At 43.8% G+C, this 22,651-nt stretch overlaps 2 protein-coding genes across 5 annotated transcripts in view; both read left to right on the forward strand.

Annotated features, from left to right (window-relative positions):
- slc37a1 (solute carrier family 37 member 1) overlaps positions 1-829 on the forward strand; it is a 42,462-nt gene extending 41,633 nt beyond the window's left edge. Inside the window, exon 20 of the mRNA XM_056289325.1 lies at positions 1-829. This exon is cut by the window's left edge and continues 1,483 nt beyond it. The gene's annotated coding sequence lies outside the window, so the exon portion shown is untranslated.
- A 2,772-nt stretch (positions 830-3,601) lies between these two features.
- pde9aa (phosphodiesterase 9aa) overlaps positions 3,602-22,651 on the forward strand; it is a 58,847-nt gene continuing 39,797 nt past the window's right edge. For all 4 annotated transcript variants that reach the window (XM_056289144.1, XM_056289147.1, XM_056289145.1 and 1 more), the window contains exons 1-2: positions 3,602-3,654; positions 14,748-14,818. In XM_056289144.1, coding sequence (XP_056145119.1) covers positions 3,643-3,654; positions 14,748-14,818 — 83 coding nt within the window. In that variant the 5' untranslated portion in view covers positions 3,602-3,642. The remainder of the gene's footprint in view (positions 3,655-14,747; positions 14,819-22,651) is intronic.

Here is a 22,651-nt window from a genome sequence, read left to right on the forward strand (position 1 = left end):
CGGGGATCATTATGCCTTTATATATAGTGGAGGACCACTTTCTGGTGGGGGTTGTAAACAACATGTATATTTAATACGTGAGTGGTAGAGCTATAGTACTTGGAAAAAATTGTGCCTTTTGTGTTAATTGTTTGCTCATTTGGGATGTGGATTTGTAAAAAAAAAAAAAAAGAAATGTGAAAATTGTTCCCTGACTTCTCTGCAAAACCAGCAACTGTTCAGTATAGACTCAGTAGGGTCTACATGCAAAGCATTGTGGGTACAATAAACCATTGTTTTCTTTCCCCTTCACTGTTTCAATGTCATGCTTTTGAAAGCTCCTTGTGCCCCGTCGTACCACAGGGAGTCTAAATTGGTCAAATTCAAGGCATGAAGTGGCCTGGAGTCTCAGCTGGTGATGGCAGGTGTCACCCAATTTGTAAATCTCCAGACAGAACAGCCCTCAGTGACACAAGCAGGCAGGTCACACTCACGCAGGGCATCCGTATACGGCCTGGACATGAGGGCTTTAATGATGCTGTCTGCAGCCATGAGAAGTGATCCAAAGTTTTCTGGTCACTCTTTTACCAGGAGCTCTAGAAAATGGTTGCTTACCCACCAAAGCAGCTTGCACAGTAGGCCCAGTGTAATGTGTGTGTGTGTGCGTGTGTGTGTGTGTGTGTGTGTGTGTGTGTGCGTGTGCGTGTGCGTGTGTGTGCGCGCGTGTGTGTGTGTGCGTGCCTGTGCAAGAGCCTGTTAAGAGGTCTGCTGTGTTGATTTCTGCATCTCTATGTTTGAATGTTTACTTGGGAAAGTGTACACTCGTGTTTTATAACCCATGGGGCGTGAAATAAATCATATTGAACATTTTCTTTTGATTATTTAGTTTTCATGTTTTACTGTGGCCTAGATGAGCGGATGGGGCCTTAAAAGTCATAATGGCAAAATGCAGTATTTATACTGTCGTTTTATTTGAATCGTTACATGTATTGAATCAGGAGGTACCCAGCAATTCCCAGTCCTATAGCTAATATTTGACTTTTGTTGTCCGGTGACCGTTTTCTCCCCACATAATGGCACACTGGGACTCTGAAGCCATTCACAGATCTGTTAACATATTAGTTTAGTCCAACCCAAACATACTTCTGATCAGGCTGTCAGTGAACGACCCCATGCTGCTGTCTAATGGGAATATGTAGACATTTGAACCTTCCCTCATCTGCTATTTGACTTTATATGGCATTGTTTGTGTCTCTCTGATGGCGCTATTGAAATGGTTTAACTCCCGTTTTTGTATGTTAAACCAATCACAACAGCTAATCGCATAACATTTGATTTGTAATCTTGTTATGCCACTTCTTTTCCAGTAGGGCTAAGGCAAGAAAACAACCGGTTCTAGGGCCGAATCAATATCCTGCCCTGCGATCAAAATAAATCCATTATATGTTGTCAAGACAATCATGAAATTGGACGCATTGCATTTCAAACTGGGCCTGTTGGGACTTATGTGATATGGTGAGTCATCTGAAATAGCATCACAGTCGCCCCTGGTATCCGCCTTCCTCTTGATTGACAGCTCATCCAGTAATGAGTCATGTCCCCTGACAACCGAAATAAACATCCCATATTGTTCTACCCGCAAACTTACTTTTTATTAATTTATTTATTTAGTTAGTTAGTTAGTTGGTTTGAGCGTGAATTATTGAGAATAAACCGCGTGGACGTCTCAATTCGTTAAATTTCCCATTACACGATAACAGCGCTTCTGGCCTTGCGGATCGTGTGGGCGGCCAGGCAACCCTTCTGATTCGCTTCTGCGCCCTTGAGAAACTCTATGATGTGCGTGTGTGTGCGTGCGTGCGCGTACTACTCGGTGTGCAACGCGCGGAGGAGGGAAGAGGACGCGAGTTGTGAAGAGGGTTTAGGAGATGCGAGATAGATTGCTTAGCGACAGAGAGGAAGAGAGAGAGAGAGAGGGGGAGTTGGGGATGGAGAGAGACAGAGGTATGTCGTCGGAACGCTGACTTCCCCCTTTTCTTTTCTTTTTTACCGATCATCTCTGACCACTGGACGGTGGCGTGTCCCGAGTCTGCCGCGAACGGCACGGAGCAGGAACCGCAAACCAAGTGCGCGCCGCAGGGAGAGAGAGAGAGAGAGGGAGACATGGGCTCCGCTTCGTCGTCCTACCGAGTCATTTACCTGGATGTCGATGGCAGGATTCAAAAGGTAGCCCGCAATTTCCTTCGCCCGCCTCTCTCGTATCCCGTACCTGCGTGTTTCTCGGGCAGCTGCACACGGCTCGGAACATATCGCGCCACTTGGCAGGTAGGCACGGAGGGGAAAGACCGCGGCTGAGATTCCCGGCTCCTCTAAAGTTTGAAAGGCTTGAAGCTGCTAATTCATTAGGACAACGTGTCGCCGCCGACTAAACGCCAGCTCTAACTAATAGAGTGAATTTAACTGAGACTTGCCGCGTGGGCTGGAAATTAACTGACAGGTGACTCAGGTAAATCCCCATAAATGGCTAATCGTGCAAATCAGCCCCATATTGTCTGTGAATGTTCTCATTCATCCAGGTCATGGTTATCCAAAGGAGTTGAATCAAGTGCAACTGGCCCCATATTCTAACCGGTGTTTTCATGCGCAAAATCCTCGGCTGCATTACGCACGCTGTGCGTCTTGACACTCTTATTTGCTCTTGTGCGTGGATTTGTGACACGGTTTGCAACCGGCTTAGTCGATAAAATCCTGGTCGTACAGCCTAAACCAGATCAAACTTTGGATCTAGTTCTCTGTAGTCCCTCGACAGAGGAAAGGGAACCGACAGGCTGAGGTGACCCAGGTAGTTTCCACTGACTGACCCAGTCCCTGGTTTATGTCCATCGAAGATTGAGCCTTTTAACTTGTGAAGCATTGTTAGCATTTATACTTATACTGAGATACAGAGCTTTCTCTGACAGACAGGGCTGCGCAATAATGATTGAGTGTTACTGAATATCATCTTTCAGTGGTTTTGACCTGGAGTGATATTCGGCCATTGTCATATCGTCATAGGCAATTTTCTGTCTCCTAAAATCTCCCAAGTATTTGAAGGAATGTTATTTGAAGAGTAGTTTTTTTGGCGTTATACTTATATCTATCTATACCATATATATAGTGTAAACTTGTCTATGATCAGTGCTAAGGTGAGACTCTTTTGCGCTTGGTGGTATGAGGTGGTCCTCTCACAGCCCGGCTACACGTTTGCACATCTCTGGTGCTTCTCCGGTGTTTTGTGATCAGTTAAACAGCAACAAAATGTTGTATTCGGTAATATTATAGTAATATTCAAGGGCGTGCACAAGAGCGGGCTACAGTTGCCCGAGCAACAGCCCATTTGCCCTCTTTGGCTGCTGTTGTGGATGCATAAATACCAGTATTCCATAACTGCTCAAGTTAGACCACGTTAAATCGCCATATCGTCCAAACTTTTTGATTGGCACGCCTCCGTAGGACACAGCGAAGGGGCGACCCAGAGCAAAAAAACGTGACACAAAGCGACGCCCTATGCCCCCTGTCATGTGACACTGTAGCATCCAAACTTGGTATTGTTCATGTTGTGTGAGGGATCCGGGTGACTCTTGAAGTTGTGGAAATGATTAGTAACGAAGAATGGTATAACCAATGGGATTCCCGGTGAGTAAACATCTCCACGTGTCTCAACAATGCGCAGCATGTCCCGTTTTCACCACGTCGCGCAATATGCTATCATTATGACAGCATAATGTAAGACAATACTGCTCCTTTTCAAAGCTGAAACGGGTAAAAACAATGCTAAGGAAAAAAATGTGGCGAAAAGCGGCGGTCATATCTCCCCCTACCGGCCACAGAAAGAGATGCCTATTGACAACAATGAGGTCCCTCAAGATTTTCATTGATGGGGTCCTCAGCAGGAAGCTTCTCCTGTAACAAGCTGAACTCCAGTGGGTCGATTTCTTTGAGATGCAGCGTTTCTAGATCTGAAAAGCACCGCTGCTGTTTGGTCCACCGCTTTTCGATGCCCGTGATGTTTACTCATTAGTACTCTGCTTTGTATTTATGAATTGTTAATAATCCAGGTAAGAAAATCAAAGAATGATACATTTCATCACTCACCTAAGTGACCCCTTCAGTCTAAACTGACTGCAGGTATCCCCACCATTATAAACAATATAGTGGCGCAGTGGTTAGCGCTGTCGCCTCACAGCAAGAAGGTCCTAGGTTCGCACCCCGGGGGTTGTCCAACTTTGGGGGGGGGGCGTCATCCAAGGTCCTTTCTGTGTGGGTTTTCTCCGGGTGCTTTGGTTTCCCCCACCGTCAAAAAGACATGCATGTTAGGGTTAATACTCCTGTCTTTGCCCCTGACCGAGGCATGGCAAGACGAACTGCAGTTGGTCCCCGGGCGCTGCACGGCAGTTGCCCGCTGCTCCTAGCTACACAGCTAGGATGGGTTAAATACAGAGGAAGAATTTCTCCATGGGGATCAGTAAAATAAATACTCTGCTTTGCATTGTAGTTTGAATGAGAGCCAGAATGAAGAAACAGGAACAGGGTGTTTATTAGCCGAATAAGCCGTGGTATCATTTGTAAACGTTTACATTATATTATTTATTGTTGGGTCTGATGTGATGATACCTCCAAACTTCAACAGATGCCTTAAGTTCTTTTTCTCTAAATTGTATGTATGTGTAAAGTGTCTTTGTGACAAACGCGTTGATAAAACACTATAGCAATAAAATGGAATTGGATTGAAAAGAAATGATATCATTCCGCCTGGCATTGTCTTTATATTATTGTCTCTGGAAATTTCATTGACAGAAATGTTTATTATTGTAAGTCAGACATTCTGTGTCAGACATTCACCCTCACTACACATTTGGGTATTCATTCATGTAAATATTAGATTATATGAGTACAATTGGTTTTGGTTGATACAGTTAATTATATTAAATTTCAAATGACTCGAATTTGCAAAATCGACCTTTAAATTTTTACTTTATATGATGTATACAGTATCAACTCATAATCATCAGAGCTCAAAGAGTTATGTTTGATGTTTGAATATTTTGTTTTTCACTTTTTTGGTTTCAAAAATGTTTTCTCCAAGTTTGAATGCTTTACATAGCGTCTGCTGTCTATAACAAGCAATTAAATGAAGGACCACTGTGCCATGTTGAAATGGTGTGATCACCATACAGGTGATCACAGACAGAGGCTCTACTTCCTCCGTCTTTTGCAATCAAACTGATAGATGGCAGTGTTAAATACAAGACGCAAAATTATGTTGCTGCTTGAACTATTTACAAGAACTATTTACAAGAAACTATATCTGCAATAATGTGTTAACTTGCACTGACAGTGTGCATTTTTTTCAATTTCATTAATCTTTAAATTTTAAAACAAATTACGAATCTAAAATCGATCTGTGGTTAGATATATAACCATGTTTTACACCATTCAGGTACATAGTGGTGGGTGACACTTAACATCGGGGTGGGTGGGGGTGGAGTTGCCCTTTTTTCAGGTTAGAGCAACAGCCCCACAAAATGTCTGTGCACGTCCCTGCAGAAATTAGTTATTCCTTGTGAACTTTGAAGGAATTATGCAGTAATATTGCCACGGGTTCCAGATGTCTGACTTCACACACGAATTAATTCATTCAAGATTTATTGGCTAATAAGTAATCCTTTGCACAATTATTCACATAACGGTTGTTCTTTTCACCATAGCTGAAAGAGAGGTAAATCTGCATTGACCTGGAACCTCTGCTGCATATAAATGGCGCTTAATTAAATGAGAATATGTGGTCCATAGCCTTCACTTGTATTTCCACTAGGGACTACTGACATAAACCACGGTCATTCTCAGACACAACATCTCACTTGAAAATCAAAATTTATTTGGTTGTAAATCATGCGTGCAAAACAAAAAACTACAATGCTGACTTCTTTTCAAAGCTGTCTGCAACGAAGCTATCTTATTAGTTCTGGAAACGTAAAAAGGGTGCCCCCCCCCCCCCAGTCAACACACACACACACACACACAAAGAAAACCCAACATTGTATAGCCCATTCCCCAGTGTAAGTGACTTCCTCCACAACTGTGCTCACATAATTAAATAGAGTATCCCATAATCAATGGCAGAGGTTGCTGCACTACCGTCGCGAGGCTAACTTCCCGTCCAGAGTCTTGTTTACACTGACATGCAGTGGAGTGGAAGGGGCGGGTCTTAAACAGCAATATATTGTAACGATCACGGACGAATAGGCTCGGTAGCCCTTGGCTAACGGGTCGGAGTCTTTAGTCGACTGGTTAACGTTGTCGCCCGTGGTGAGGGCGATATGGGTTCGCGTCCCGGCTGTGGTGATTCTCGTACTGCTCCCCTAATTCGCTACATTGGTATCAGAAGTGGGGTGGTGAGACCGTGAAGTCATCGGAAGCGCGTGCGCCCAGAGGCGTGAGGGTGCTGATATGCTGAATCGCGGGGACGCGCTTACCGAAAGAGGCGGGTAGTGTACACGAAAAAGTAGACACCTTAGCTAACGGGTCGGAGCCTTTAGTCGACTGGTTATCGTTGTCGACCGCGGTGCGGGAGATACGGGCTCGCGTCCCGGCTGAGACGACGGTTCCCGGACTGCCCCCCTGATATTCGCTACAATATGAAAAAAAAAAAAGGTTGTGTATCGCCGCTTCGCATTTATGGAAAGGCTTCCTTCATAATGGAGTTCACCCACAGTTTGTATCCACTTCGAAATGAAACATCCTTCTCTGAAACCCATTCGCTCATTTGTACAGGTTTCCAAATCACTGTTGTTCTAATGCTACATAACTTAAAAGCGCTGAATATCTGATATATCTCAAGACTTGGTCTCTGCCACGGCTGACCCCCCACCCAAAAAAAAACCCCAAAAAACAAAACATGAAAATAAAACCATCCCACCGCCACACTCTGTATAGACTATAGTCCTCACCTAACTGGTGTAAATTACAAGTAGAAAGTCCATTTCCTGGAGAGAGCAAGTGGGCGCTCGCTGAAAGTGATGGTGAGGTGTCTAAAGTGATTTAACAGAACGACCGGGATTTCGCTCCTACCAAAAACAACCATAGGCGGTCAAAATGACCGCCTGTCTTACAACTCTATATTCTGTCAAGATAAATACCCAATTGAGGTATTAATGCATTGCATATGTTAGTATGTCTGTTAGGAAACGACTGACACCAAAATTAACATCTTAACACCTATAATACTATTTTAAACAATTTAAAATTCAGAGAACTTGAATAGCAAAATTGAAAAAGTGAAAATACTACCTGAAAAACAAAATGGAAAGCACATATTCCTAAGCTAACAAACGTAACAAGGCCTATAAAACGTGAAATGTAAAAAAATAAAAATAAAAGAACTGAAAACGACCATTTAAACAGTCCCAAAGACCGGAACTTAAAAACTAATAGAATGACCCCGCCCGGCTTTTAAACTCTATATTCTGTATCTATACTGTATGATATATCTATATATATATCTATATATATATATATAGATATATATATATACTTTTTTGGTTTGTTCTTTTGTTTTGCCTGTGTGATTATTGTGTTGGCTCCGTTGTCCGGCACTGTTTTGGTTTTGTGTTGATGCTGCGCCACCAGATAACCTTTTTTTTTCCACCACCAATTTGCATCTGCATGTTGTGTTGCCGCACACGTTGCCTGATGTACTGTTGAGAGGTTGGAAGTGTGCACGACTGCGGCCCTGACTGTCACAGTCCTCCGCAAACCCTTCTCTGTTTTGCAGAGACATTTTCATAAGTACACCTATACAGAAGTATGGCCCACCCTTACCTGGCACAGTACTATGTAGGCCCAGCAGTCTGTACTTTTCTGCTTAGATAAGACTCTGTTTTTTATAGACTCCCTTTTTTCACTTCAAATTACGTCCGTTTGAAATAAGTGTAGCAGACAAGCTGCCACCAGTTTGGCCAGGTGTGTGTGTGTTTTTCTTGTTTTTTTGTTGTCGATATTTGGTTTCCAGCATTCTAATTATCCTCACAGCTTTTTAAAACTTCTGTCTCGTAATAAATTTAAATTTGGTTTATGAGTGCAGGCTGTTTTGTCTGATGAGTGTTCGCATGTTTGTTTGTGTGCGTGTGTGTTTATTCAAGCCAGGATTCAATCGATGCCATCTTTATTCCAAATTACAAAGCTTTTGCATATTCAGTTACATTTTTTATACACAAACCAGGTGGATGGCAGCTTTCATTTGAAAACAATGTCATCGTCAAATCACACGGATGGCTTTTGTTTACAGCTACCATTGTTGTTGTTGTTTTTTTCCCCCTATTTCTTTATTCAGTATCAGGGTGTTAATCAGACTCTTTTACATGTTCTATTTTGTCTGTCAGTGGGCTGTTTGTGTGAGTAGATTTTGAAAATGGTAGTTCAGTATCTTCCTCATTTGCATGATACTGAACTCAAATGGTTATACAATCCAACATGTAGTTGAAAGCTAAAAAGCCCCCAAGGCGTATGATAACTGCATACGTAAATGTAAATTATTACCTTATGCAAAAAGTGCAGCAGGGCATAGATTATGACTTGATATTTATTAAAATCGGCCAGGTCTCGGTGCATCAGGAATATGTATTTACTTTGCGATTATCATATGCTGCTTGCACCAGTCTAGAGAGTCAAGTTTGTCCAAAAGAAGAGGATCCATGAATGTCCCAACATAAATATCAAGTCATACAACAAGTCTGTGCAACATCTACACACGACTGCAAAGCCACGGGCAGTTCCACCTCCATCATCAAATTTGCAGACGACACAGTGGTAATAGGCCTGATTTCCAACAACAACGAACAGGCCTATCTGAACCAAGTAGATGACCTGGAACAGTGGTGCCAGTCCAACAACCTGACCCTGAATGTCAGCAAGACCAAAGAAATGGTGGTGGACTTCAGGAGACAGCAGGGGAAAGGATACAACTCACTAAAGATCAACGGGGAACCTGTGGAGAGGGTCTCCAGCTCTAAATACCTTGGCGTACACATCGTTGAGGACCTCACCTCGACTCTTCACACTCAGCACACTTTAAAGAAGTCCAGACAGAGGCTCTACTTCCTCCGAAGGCTGAGGAAATTCAAGGTCTCACCCTCCATCCTGAAGACATTCTATTCCTCGGCTGTGGAGAGCGTCCTAACAGGTTGTATCACCGTCTGGTATGGAAACTGTTCTGCCCGTGACCGAGTTGACCTGCAGAGTTGTACATTCAGCTGAACGCACCACCAGAACATCCCTCACCATCCTGCAGGACACTTACACCAGAAGGGTGAGGACGAGAACTAAGAAGATCATGAGCAACACTTCTCACCCCAACAATGGACTGTTCAGGCTATTGGGGTTTGGTAGACGCCCCTGCAGTCTTAGGGCCAAAACAGAGAGACTTAAGAGAAGCTTCTATCCACAGGCCATAAGAACTCTCAACATATACGATCTTTCACATACTTGAGACAGCTAAAACATCAGAATTCATATCCATAGGATATTTTGACTATAGGCCTACAGTCAGATGTGACACCTGGTAAAGTCACATGTCATTCAGTCATACTTAAAGAAGCTTGTCACTATGATGCCATTTTAAGCATCTTTTTCCAGCAATTCCCACCTCAATGTGATCTGTTGATGTCTAAATTCAGTTATCCAGGTCTTTGGTGTCTACTTGTCACTTTTTCTTGTGTTCACACTTTGTTCTTTGTGTTTCTTTTGAAGTGAGATGCTGTTCAATATCCCCTTTATTTTATTTTATTATTTTTTTCTCTGCCTTGTGCAGGTGAGATAAGTCTTCCTCCTGTGGTTTTTGTGTTATGTGCACACACAAAAACTAAGACTGAAAGACCTGCAACAGCTGTAAATAATTCAGAAGATTGAAAGTTGTATTAGTTTTAATTTTTTTTTCATCCACTGACAATTTAACACATTCAGTGTTGCTTTCACTGTAGCACACGGCACATTGTGAAGTGCAACCTTGATGAAGTTAGTTGTTATGCTGAAACCAAACAGCTGCCTGCAAAAAGCCCCTTCAGTGAGTGCTGCCATATGTGCCATCATCAGCATGTAACACACACCCATCAGCAAATACTGTATATACACACATACAAGCATACTCAAACACATCACAATCCCACACACACATACATACACACACACACACACACACACACACACACAAGCATACTCAAACACATCACACACACACACACACACACACACACACACAGGTGTGGGTTTATGCACATAACAAACATGTACACAAAGTGATAAATGTATTGTATGCACGTGTCCATCAGTGCCTGCACATGTGCTCCATGGGTATTGAAGTCATTGTTTTACCCCCGGTTGAATCAAAGGGAGGTTGTCTGTTTTTCAAGTTTATTGGCATTTCACTGCCAATATTGGCCCTGATACTTCAAAAGCATACACTCATACTTGAAATGAGGGATTTTGTCTCCAAAACAGCACTTCATTCGATTCTGTTTTGTGCAAAAGTGCTTTATGAAACACCATTGGGTAAATTAGTTACTGTCAAACCTGTTTTCCTAGCTTTGACATTTTTGAATCAGGCTAGATCCTGTTGATTTTCTGAGTAGATTTGTTTTCCTACTGATTAATTTGATTGTTAGATTAGTCATCTTATGTAATTTTAGAGTGATGAATTGTCAAATTAAGGAAACAAGACTACGAAGTTCAATAGTAGATTTGCATGGCATCACATTGGGAGAATCCAATTCCTGACTTTTTGACACCTTTTTAGGTATTAGGTATCAATATTCAACCTCATATTTTTGTGCCCAGGTCAAGTCATCTCTATACGTTCACGAATTGTTCCCATATGCCCTGTAGTCAAAACAGAATCAGTGCTATGCTACTTCAAAATAAAAACTGAGATTTTATTTTCTTATTGATCTAAAGCAGTTATCTATAACATTTTATACATTAAGCAGTGTGTAATTAGCTATACACCGTTATTGTGGGTCCCACAATTGATAACAAATTAATACGGGCATATCAGTAATTATAGATGTTACAATTCAGTTAGTTTGTCCTGTGTTGTTGAAAATAGTCAACATGCCGATACGAGATGAAACAAGACTAGGTCAAAACCTAGTGGACCATGGTCAATGTTCGAAATTGTGGCCACTTTGTTACAGGGATAGTCAGTGGTAGTGTCTATAATGTGAATTCCTGGATATTAAATTTTCATCTGCAGTTTTCTGTAGTGTTCCCTGTAATATGTGTTGTTAAAGTGTACTGAAGTAGCATATCGCGACATGGTTAAGCTACGTTCGCGTTTTAAAAAAAAAGGTTATAAATGCAGTTGCAAGAACAATACTTTCCACTCAGAACTTGAGATGTTTGATTTGAAAGAGAAGTTATAGCGGCTGTAGACAACTTTTCAACTTTACCCCCTAGCGTTTCCAAGTGTTTTTTATTGTCCGTGCCGCTGTCGCAAAGACAACCGGTTTGCTGTCCGTTTATTAGCAGCCTGGCTACTGTCCAAAGCAAGAAACAACAGTAAGAATACCAATTTGAACGAGAAACCCCGATCTCGGTGCTGTGATAAAGGCGGAGTAAAACATCCAGTAGTATTAATAAGTAGGCAGGTTGTGTTACTTACTGATCAAGCAGAAGGAATACCAACTGAATGTCGGGTTGGAGCCCTCTGAAGTCCTTGGTGTTCTTTCAAACTGTTTCCCATCGAAACCTGTTTCACCTTAGCCAGAGTTCAACACAACACCGGGACGCTTAATTAACTTTAACACATCCTCAACCTAAACTACTGTAAACTACTAATAAGAAACGTTAGCCCCTAGCTAACGGGTCTGACCCTTTAGCCTAGCGGTTAGCGATATCGCCTTGTGATGCTGTACACTCCGTATCGAATCCCGCACCGAGCAAAAAAATAACCGATTACACTAACTTCATCCTAACCCTTAACCTAACGCTTACCTTAACCTAATCATAACCGATAGCTAACTTGTTTCCATGCGAATGCTTTTGTCTGGTTACAGGAGAAACATCTCGACGGGGTAACAAAGTTTGAAACAACACCAGAGCTCGCTCCATTGATTGAATGCCCATCCGAGGTTCACTCTTGCTTCACCTGCGTCTATCGCTCTCCCTCTTCGCCTTCTTTACCTCCTCCGTCAACGGGTTTCTTGTTCTCTTGCCGGGTAGTTTCCACTGTCCCTTCAGTTGTCCCAACGTCCGCCCTTCCCGCTACTGGGGATAGCTACCGATGGCTACCGGAGAAAACAAAAGCGCTATATCTTCCTATTTCTGTTATTCAATTGACCACCGGAACACTTCCGGGTACCTTGGCAACAGGACGCCATGAGAGGGGGATAGAAAACCCAAGCCGCCAAGCCGCACTGTATTAGATACGCAGCCTAGCCGTAGCTATGATGCCCAAAAGTTGCGGTGTGGTGGACTGTACTGTAACAAGAAAAACAACCCATGCACCCGGACTACTGTCCCTTGAAAGGACACTGGCCACCGATACTGCGAATTTTTCGCAAATATCGGTTCTTGTCCGCAGCAGCCAACGTAGCGACATAGTTAGCCATTTAAACCGTGTTCAAACTTGCCGGCTTCTATCCCCCTCTAGCTCCCCCGCTCTAACGTTCGAACGCGGAAGTGCAGTGGTCTATTGACAGGCAAATTCACAAAGAATGAATTACGGTCCTGGAGTAGAGTGGAGTAAAGTAGAGCCACTGCTCCTTCACGTCGAAAGGAGCCAGTTGAGGTGGTTCAGGCATTTGATTAGGATGTCTCCTGGGCGCCTTCCTTTGGCGGTTTACCGGGCACGGCTACCTGGGAGGAGACCCCGGGGTAGACCCAGAACTCGCTGGAGGGACTGCATGTCCAATCTGGCCTGGAACGACTTTGGATCCTCCAGCAGGAGTTCGAGGGCGTTGCTGGGGAGGGGGACATCTGGAGTGCCCTGCTTAGATTGCTGCCACCGCAGCCGAACCCCGGAGAAGCGGCTGATGATGAGATGAGATGACGAATTGCAGCTGCTGACAGCTATCAACCGCTGTCTGCCCCGTCTCAAGATCCAATTCACGAAAGATATTGTGCTGCCATGATCCCTGGAGAGTCTGGGCGTCAGTTATCACCAACTCTCTGAAGACGCTAAAAATTGTTTACTCTAACTGTGTGTGGCTATTAGCGCTGGTGTTTGTGAATTGGCTTATTTTTTTGTTTTTGTTTTTTGCAACGAGGCTCATTTGCATAAAAAGGGGCCAATATTGCGCCACAAATACATATTACCTAATTTACATGCATGCAAATAGAGCCGGAGCACCGAGACGCTATTTGCTTGGCGGCGTAGTTAGGACTGCATGTCACTCTTTGCGGGTGCTTTGAGAGTTACTCGGTTTCATTTTGCCTTATTTGTGCAGGTTTCGTGGCTGCAAAAGTCACGCAATCCTTTTGTGAATTCGCCAGTGAGTGTTTTGTCAGAGTTGATTGGGGTGCTTTAAATGTGTGCTCCCCCTCATGCCCATGAGCTCAGCCAACCAATCGTGTAAGTTCACTGACGGTGTTGGTCACCTGATCCAGTGACCCAATCGTGTCAAACTGATCACTCAGTCAGTCACTCTTAACAAGGTCACCCAGTCAGACAGGGCCATTTGCATTTGTAGGGTCAGGGTTAAGGTTAGATTTTCAGCCACAATCATGAATTTTCTCTAAATGGACTAAAGACTGTGTTCACAATAAGTGGAAAGAATTAAACAGACCCAAATACGCGCGCGCGCACACGCACGCACACACACACACACACACAGTCATACAGCCTTGCTTCTGTGGCCTCGGTTAACTAAACTGACAGATGAGCACAGACGGGCCTCTCTGTGTCAGGCGTGTCTCTGAAAGTGTTTTTCTCTCTGTCCTGTTACCTGCTGACCTCCATTGGTCCCTTTCTTGCACACCTGTGACAGGCTGCCATTGGCAGGTTGTTTTAAGTGTTCTTTGACCTTCCTCCTCCTCCTCCCCTCCCTTCCACTCTCAAAACCCGCCCCCGTCCCTTCCTTCTCCCCTACCAGCTTCCAGGCTACTCGTGTCACGTGTTTGTGAAGTGTCATCAATTTTGTTGTCTTGGTCAGAAATGCCAACGAAAATACAGTCCTTGATTTTTATCTATGTGGGTAATTTGTCTTCTTGGACCACAGCCGACACAACGATGGGGGGGGGGTGCAAATTAATTGTCACATTTTGAAAACCATGTTTGAGGATGTGACCTTGTTAGTGAGACGTTAGCAGGAATGGGATAGAAAGAAAGTTAGACACAACAGTTCCACCCCAGGGGCTGCTTGCTCTACTTTCACTTTACTGTTGGAGAAACAGATGGTTATGGGTTATTTGATTACGTAATATTTAAAGTAAGATCAATCTGGACATCTACTGTACCTAAAATTCTCTAGCTTTTAATGTTAACTCTTATCAGTTAATTCTTACCTGCCAACTGCCCTGGATTTGACTGATGTCTCAAATCCTCCATTAGTAATGAGTGCATATGCATATCCTGGCCTATCTCTCAGTGTTTGGGGTGTGATTGTTCTTGTAGCTGTCACTGCTATGTATCATTTTCTCAAGCTAATGGATGTTGTCTGATATACTAATTGGCTCATAAGTTACAAACTGTTTGTGTGTTTGTGTGTGTGTGTGTGTGTGTGTATCCTCCTCCTCAGGTGGTGTTCAGTAGGTTTTGCAGCCCGTGTGACATCAAGGAGCTGTTTTGCACCGCTCTGGGCCTACCAAGGTAGCTCGCTCGCTCTCACTCGCTCTCGCTCTCGCTCTCTCTCTCTCTCTCTCTCTCTCTCTCTCTCTCTCTCTCTCTCTCTCTCTCTCTCTCTCTCTCTCTCTCTCTCTCTCTCTCTCTCTCTCTCTCTCTCTCTCTCTCTCTAAAATTCAATTTGCTTTATTGGCATGACTATGACAAACCATTGTACAATTAACGAATGTTAACAAATACTATATGCAGACAGCTACACATGAAAGTGTAAAGATATACATACAGAAAGAAGACAATAATATTTACATATAATACATAAATAAAAAGAAGGTAACTTGAAACTGAGGCCTGACGTAGATCAGCAGGTCATTCTGATTCCCTCATGTGGTGGCAGGCAGAGATAAACAGTCCTGCGAGAATGCAACGTTCTTTCCTTTCCCCAAGTATAATTGTTAGCTTTTCGTTATCTGATTTAATCAAATGTGGATGTTTATTGCTGAATTTTGGGAAAAATTGTTCCCTAATAAGTTTAAACTTTGGGCACTATGTGAGGAAGTGCTGCTCTCTCTACGGCAGTCCGTCCACACTGACTACGTTTACATGATGTTAGAAAAAATGTATTTATTGTGTTAGTCCGACTAAAACTGGACTTTTAAAATACATGTAAACGTGCTAGTCTGACTGAAATCATACTAAATCGAATTTCTTGAAGTCAGACTAACACACTTAGATAATGCGGTCTGGGATCGATTTACATGTACTTGCATGTATACGCTTCAGTCGGCCCTGAACTGGCCTAGGCAAACAGCGTAGTATCAACAGTATCAACATGGCAAGCGCTAGAGCGAGAACCACACATTTCTGGACGGACGAGGAGACAAAGTCTATGTTGTGTCAGCTAAAGGAGTTGAATATCCTAAAGTACATGGCTTGCTAACTTGTTTGTCGCTTGTATGTGTAACCAGGTTAAAATTAATGTTTTTATTTTATTTTGTTTGAGTATGAAATATCACCAAATCCTGTCTGTGTGCTGTTATTTGTGTTTACTACATTTTATTTTATGTCATTATTTACTTTTATGTATGTTTTCCAACGACCGTCATATACATGTACTGTCGCTTTAAGAGAGAGGTCTTGTGGGTACACGGAAGAGGGAACGCGGGAGAGGCCATTTTTGTTTTGTGGGAGGAGTCTCAAGCAGCAATCGAGCCGAGCCACACGTATTTCTTACGGTAGGACAGTTTTGCTGGTTGAGGAGAACGTAACCTTGAGTATCCCTGTAAGAAGATACTGCAAGCTGTGGGATAAAATACTTGTTTATCCTTTCTTACATCGGAGTCCCGTGGACGGTTTCTCCTTCTAACGCACACGAGTGAAGTCCGGGCAGTGGTTGAACTTCGACCCCCACGTCCGTAAGAAACACCGCTCCCGCTGGAGGACTGGACGTTTGTCGAAGGGTTTGAAACCAAAATAAATGGCAAGGTGGGCCAAATAGAGTCCTGTGTGTCAGTGTTGTAGTCCAGGACTCGGACTCGAGTCCGACTCGAGTCCTGATTTTCATGACTCGTGACTCGACTTGGACTTGAGCACTGATGACTCGGACTTGGACTCGGACTCGCGAATTTACTGCATTATGACTCGGAAGTTGGAGACCCGGACTCTGACTTTTTAATTGATAAAGACGGTTTTTGTTAGATTTTTTTAAATAATAGGCCCTATTAAAATATATTGATAGCTATATTAATACTGTAACATTATTCAATTTCGTGTAAGGGCAGGCACGTGTGTTCCACCTACATGCGGATTCACGTGGCGTGCATACCGTCATGTTCAGTAGCGCGAAGATGCCTAAAGAGACGCCCCGAATTGTGCGCTTTGCTTACACAGATTTTACAACAAATTCCAGCAAGATCACTGCTAGATGTTCGATATGTAAACGAACTATTGAGGAGAAGACCGGGACAACCTCAAACTTCAACAGACATCTGTCAAGGATGCACCCAGAAAAGTAAGTGATATGCAGTCAGTTGATGATATGGTTGGTGATCAGTTAACGTTAGCTAGCTAGCTATCTAGCTACAGTAACAATAGCCTCTGAAGTAACTCAACCACTGGTCCAAGATGTTGGGTTAGGTGGTGTGGCGGGTATATCATGTCACTAGAACCGTTGGGTTCGGTGGTATGGCGGGTATATCATATCACTAGAACCAAGTGAAATTGTGTAGGTAAGTTAAGTAACGTTACTGTTAGAATGCTAATGCAGCATTGCACAGAAAAGTCACAGTACGGTTCGCTTTCGGTACGAGCGTGCCATCGATCTCACTAATGAATTGGTAAGTAACACGCAGCGTCTTTGTGTTATAGGGAGATTAAAACGGATTTTTCCTATTTATCATTTAGCTAATTACCAAGTAGCATATACTTAACGGAAAAAAACACCACTCTGAACTACCGTGTTAGCATTTATCTTAACTAGCAATAACAAATCCGCACATTGCAGATCTCCGCCATGAATATTCTCCAAGTGCGGAGAAGGAAGAAGTCTAGCCTATATGCATCCACAAATAATGTTGATAAAATGTGCACAACTTTACAATGCAAATAACAATAATTGTAGGCTATTACTCGCTAAATGGACTAATTGGAGAAAGCTAATGTGGATGCCGCCACTGGTTTTCTTGAGAGCTGGAGACGGTACGAGATTTGACGGATGTGGCATTCCCCCCCCCCCCCCCCCGATGTACCGAAAACTACCGAACCGTATCGTGATTGGTGACACCGCATAGGCTACTGTAAATATGGGGATATTTTTCTTTGCATATATGCAGCATTGGGTGTGCCAAATTGTAAAAATAGACACGTGCGACGTAGCTTTTGAACAGTACTATGAACTGGCTCTGTCTTCTAACAAAATCACACCCTCCCTGACCCATACAGAATAAACATACAGACTCACGGAGGATAGAGAGTTAAAGCTCAGCTAGGTAGCATGTAACATACTTAAATCAATAATTAAATGACTGGGTTTTGCTAATTAATCCCTGTCCTGTTAGTCTCATAAATTATGTATCTTTTCTCATACTTTTTATTTATCCAGCTAGTTTACATTAGTTAATCTACTAATATGGTAATGTTAGTTATATAGATAACTAAATATGTAACTTAACTGGTTATGGTTCAAACCACTATGTGTATAATGTGTAACATTTGTATTGTTATTGCATATTGTTATAGCTATAACGTTACACATTTTTTGCTGTGAGAAAGATTACTTGAAACAGTTTGGCATCAGCAAGCTAAAGTGTGTATCCTATCTTCCCCTAGGTTCCAAGAATACCGTGCCTCCACTGCTTCAGATGTGATGCCAGCTGCTCCAGGTCAGAAGACTATCACATCATTTTTAAGTGATGGACAACAAAGGATGTACGACCTCAAACATCCACGTCAGAAGGCTATAAGTGATGCCCTTGTAAAAGATCTAATCATTAAGTGCTGCTTGCCACTCTCCATCGTTGACAACGAGGACTTCAAGCACTTGCTGCATGTCCTGGACCCTCAGTACCGGCCCATAGCAAGATCCACAATTTCCTCTGTGACCATTCCAGGAATGGTGGAAGTCAAGAAAGAACAGATAAAGAGCCAGCTGGCAGAAGCATCGAGTGTTGCTGTTACCACAGACATTTGGAGTGATCGAAAGATGCGGTCATTCCTTGGAGTGACAGCACACACAGTGGCAATGGATAAAAAAAACAGGAACTCAGCCTTCAGTCATATCTTCTTTCCTGCAAAAGAGTGCATGGGAAACACTCAGGAGAGAAGATTGCAATGATGTTTGAATGCTGTGCTGAAGAATACCTGATTAAGGACAAGATCAACTTTGTCATAACTGACAGTGCATCCAACATGAGAAAAGCTTTCCAGGCCAGCTTTCCCCTAGAGGATCCTTGTGATGCTTAAGCTCATGATCCCAGCACATTTGAGGAGGATGATGAAATATGGCAAGACCTGATGCCTGAAGATCAACAGACAGTCAATGACAATTTGGCTGAGAACTGTAAGATGCAGAGACTATCATGCTTCACACATTCACTGCAGTTGGTCATAAAAGATGGTCTGAAAGACACCAGTGGGCTGTCAAGCACCCTAGCAAAGCTATCCCGTGCAGCCAACCTCCTCCACAGTGGCACCTCGTTTAAAGACTGCTTTGAAGCGTGTTCTGGTGATGCAACAATTCCAACAGCGAATGCCACACGATGGAATTCCACTCTGAAGCAGGTGAAGGCTTATGTGCATTTAGACATGCAAAAGCTGTCCAGTGTGTTGGAATCAGTGGGGCACAAAAGCCTTATCTTATCCCCGCGAGAGTATGCTCAGCTTAAAGAACTGATCCAAGTTCTTGATCCGTTCTTAGAGGCAACCAACCTAACTCAGGGTGAGACTACTGTCACCGTCAGTGTGATTGTGCCCTGTGTCCTCACTCTGCGCTGTCACCTGCAGGAAATAAGAGGAAAAGCCAGATACTGTGGGCCTCTGGTGAGAGCTCTGGAGAGCTCCTTGAAAACAAGGTTTGCAGAGGTTTTCAGTGCAGTCAAGATACCAGGATGTGAGCCGGCTGAAGGAAGAGGCCCCACCAAATTTCCTTTCACCAATGCCTACTTCATAGCATCTGTGTTGGACCCAGCATTTGGCTTCCAGCGGCTAGAACATGATGTGCAGCTGAACAGTGACATCAAAGATGTGCTGAAGACTGAGATCAAAGGTGAGAAATGTTTTGATTAATGTTAGTTAAGTGATTAACTATTTGATTGTTGTGATGTTTATATCATTGAAGGTGTTACAATAAAGCACATAGGCGTGTCATTTGTCATGTAGGCCTAGTCAATAACATATTTTTAATGAGTCCCCCATGCCCCCTCTCATTTCAGAGTATATAAAGGCAGAGGGTGACAAGCAAGTGGTATCAACAGCAGATGCAGCGGAAGCAACAGGACCAGGGGAAGGTGAACTTTCAGAGTCTCCTCCTGAGAAGCAGTTGAGAATGTTCTCCCACTATAGGAGGACTCCCTCCTCCACCGAGAAGAAGCCGTCTGGCCAGGCTCAGTTGACTGCATACCTCAACTTGATCGCTGAGCAGGACTCTGACTCAGTCCCGTGCCTCAGGTTTTGGCAGCAAAACAAATCCAAATTCCCTACCCTCTATCAGATTGCCACACAGGTATTCTCTACCCCTGCCTCCAGTGGGCCCATTGAAAGGGTATTTAGTCATGGAGGCATTTTGATGAGGCCTCACCGTGCAAGGTTGAGTAGTTCCATGCTGTCAGATCTTATGTTTTTGAAATGCAACATGTATGCTTAAAACTAGTGCCACCAGCCTTTTGTTCCTAACTATTCCTGAGAGACAATGTCTTTTGACTAGTTTTTATGAATGTATTGTATGCTGTGGAACTTCTCTATACTGTTTCCACCATTTGCTAATATCATGCTATTCACAGCTATCAATGTGTTTTGAAGCACATCCAGTGTTCAGAATGTCAAAGAAATTCAGACTGTTCTAAAAATGTGTGTGTGCGCGCATGCTTGCGTGTGCATGTGTGCGAGTGTGTGGGTGTGCATTTGTTTGGCTATCGTGTCACAAAGTAAATAAACTCCCTTTGAAATGGTGACAGCTGTGTCATTTTTGTTTAATGTAGACCTTTTTTATTTGTATGTCAGATCTTTGACTGTGCCCGAGTGGATCACTGGAGCCATCTTGGAACTCGACTCAGACTCAACCTTGATGACTCGGACTCGGACTAGGGTAATAGGGACTTGACTCGGACTCAGGTAATGGGGACTCGACTCGGACTCGACTCGAATTTTATTTGGTGACTCGGACTTGGACTTGGACTCGAACACTGGGGACTCGAGACTCGACTCGGACTCGAGGTTTAGTGACTCGACTACAACACTGCTGTGTGTCCCCCCTCCTTCCTTGATCATGATGATGATGATGATGATGAGAGACTGAGGGCCCCCACAACACCTGGGGCCCCACCCAACTAGAACACAACGCAGAGCTAATGATGAGAGTGACGGGCGTGCAGCAGGCTGACCAGCATAGAACAGCATAGGACTGCCCCCGTTACATTGGTGCCGTGACCCTCCTGGATTCTGAGAGTGACATCAGTTGCTCGCCGCGGGAGGCTGCTGTCGTCATCAAGCCCCAGACGTCCTCAGGTATTACTACAGACTGTACACTCATGTTACAGTGGACTGGAGTTGAGCTGTGTGGACACTGGACAGTCATAGCTGTGGTTACCATGGACTGGGCTTGTGAACAGGACATTTGTATATACTGAAGGAAGAAAAACACACGAAAAAAAAAAGGAAAAAAAGGTTAATGTTGATGTGATTGAAGGACTCGTGTGAATAATCTATTGATCTAAACTACTGGGTATGTGCATATGTGATTAATCTATTGGTGAATTTGTTGATTGTGTGTGATTGTTTCAATCTCTTAGTGATTTCTAGATTCAATTATTTAAATGAATTGAGCTTTTCACTTTTTTATTTTATTTTTTATTTTTTCTGAGTGTTAGAGGTAGGAACATGGCAGAGGGTGGTTCGTACGTAGGTGGGGGTAACATTGCTGATCAGGATCTTTTGGATCGCCAGTGTGCTATGGAGAGGGGGTACCAGTTAGATGTGGGTGGGGGTTTACGGCTAGGTGTAGGTAGGAGTTTCGGGCAGCTCTTAGAGGGCGGGGAACCAGACACCAGAGCACCAGGACCTAGAGACCCGACCACATTTGGCACTCCTCAGTTCACCTCCACACGCTACGTAGAACGGGCCAGGCCAGGTATCAGCGAAGGGGCTGTGCTAGGTAACAGCGAGCAGCCAGTGGGTGAGTTAGCCATGCTCATTACTCGGTTAGCAGAGAAGATAGGAGAGTCAATCACTGCTAAGCTGCAGGAAACACAAGTGCTTAGAAACACACACACAGACAGTGCTAGGTCTGCTGAACAGCGTTTGGAGATAGCTCCTAGTGTTAGAGTAGTAATGCAGACAGACGCTAGGGAGCCTCCTATTTTCAGGGACGATAGCTCTGATAAGTTTACAGTTCATGAGTGGGAGAGCCTTATGACTTTGTATTTGAGGAAGCGAGCCATTCCAGTTAGTGAGCAGTCACATGAGATTCTAGCTAAGCTTATGGGGAAAGCAGGGGACGTGGTGAGGATAAAGCTGCGCAACACATTTGTCGACCACATAGCGAACCCCCACAGTATTTTTGATGTACTGAAGCAACACTTTAGTGACCTCACATACTCGAGCATGCCCCTGGCGGACTTTTACAGTACGCTGCCCAAGCCAGGTGAGGACGCTATGGAGTATTGGATTAGGCTTAATAAAACAGTGGAGGTGGCTGACGAATGCTTGAAGTGGCAGGGCCGTAGTATTGAAGAGCCAAGCCACGAGGTAAGCATGATGTTTATCAAACACTGTCCAGATCAGTCTCTTGCCAATGTTTTTAAGTTCAAGTCCGCAGGGAAATGGTCTGCTAGCGAGATCCAGGAGAGGCTTGATGAGCACATGCTGGAGAGGAAGTCCCGTGTTGCTGCAGGTGGACAACGTGAAGCAGGCGCGGTAGAGCGTAGGTTCCATTCACAGCTTCATGTCCCTGTAGTCAACATGGCTCCCGACTTGAACACGACCGTGCCGGTGGTGCCATCTCCCGTCCCGGCTCATGCGTCATCTCCTATACCATTTTGTGCAAGGTCTCCTACACCGTCTCCCGCACCGTCTCCCGCACCTGTCTCTGGCGGTGATGACTATATGAGGAGTTTGGTGAGCTTGCTAGACCGTTTGGTCACAATGCAGACT

The sequence above is a fragment of the Lampris incognitus genome, chromosome 11 (assembly GCF_029633865.1).
Source record: "Lampris incognitus isolate fLamInc1 chromosome 11, fLamInc1.hap2, whole genome shotgun sequence".
Lineage (NCBI taxonomy): Eukaryota > Metazoa > Chordata > Actinopteri > Lampriformes > Lampridae > Lampris > Lampris incognitus.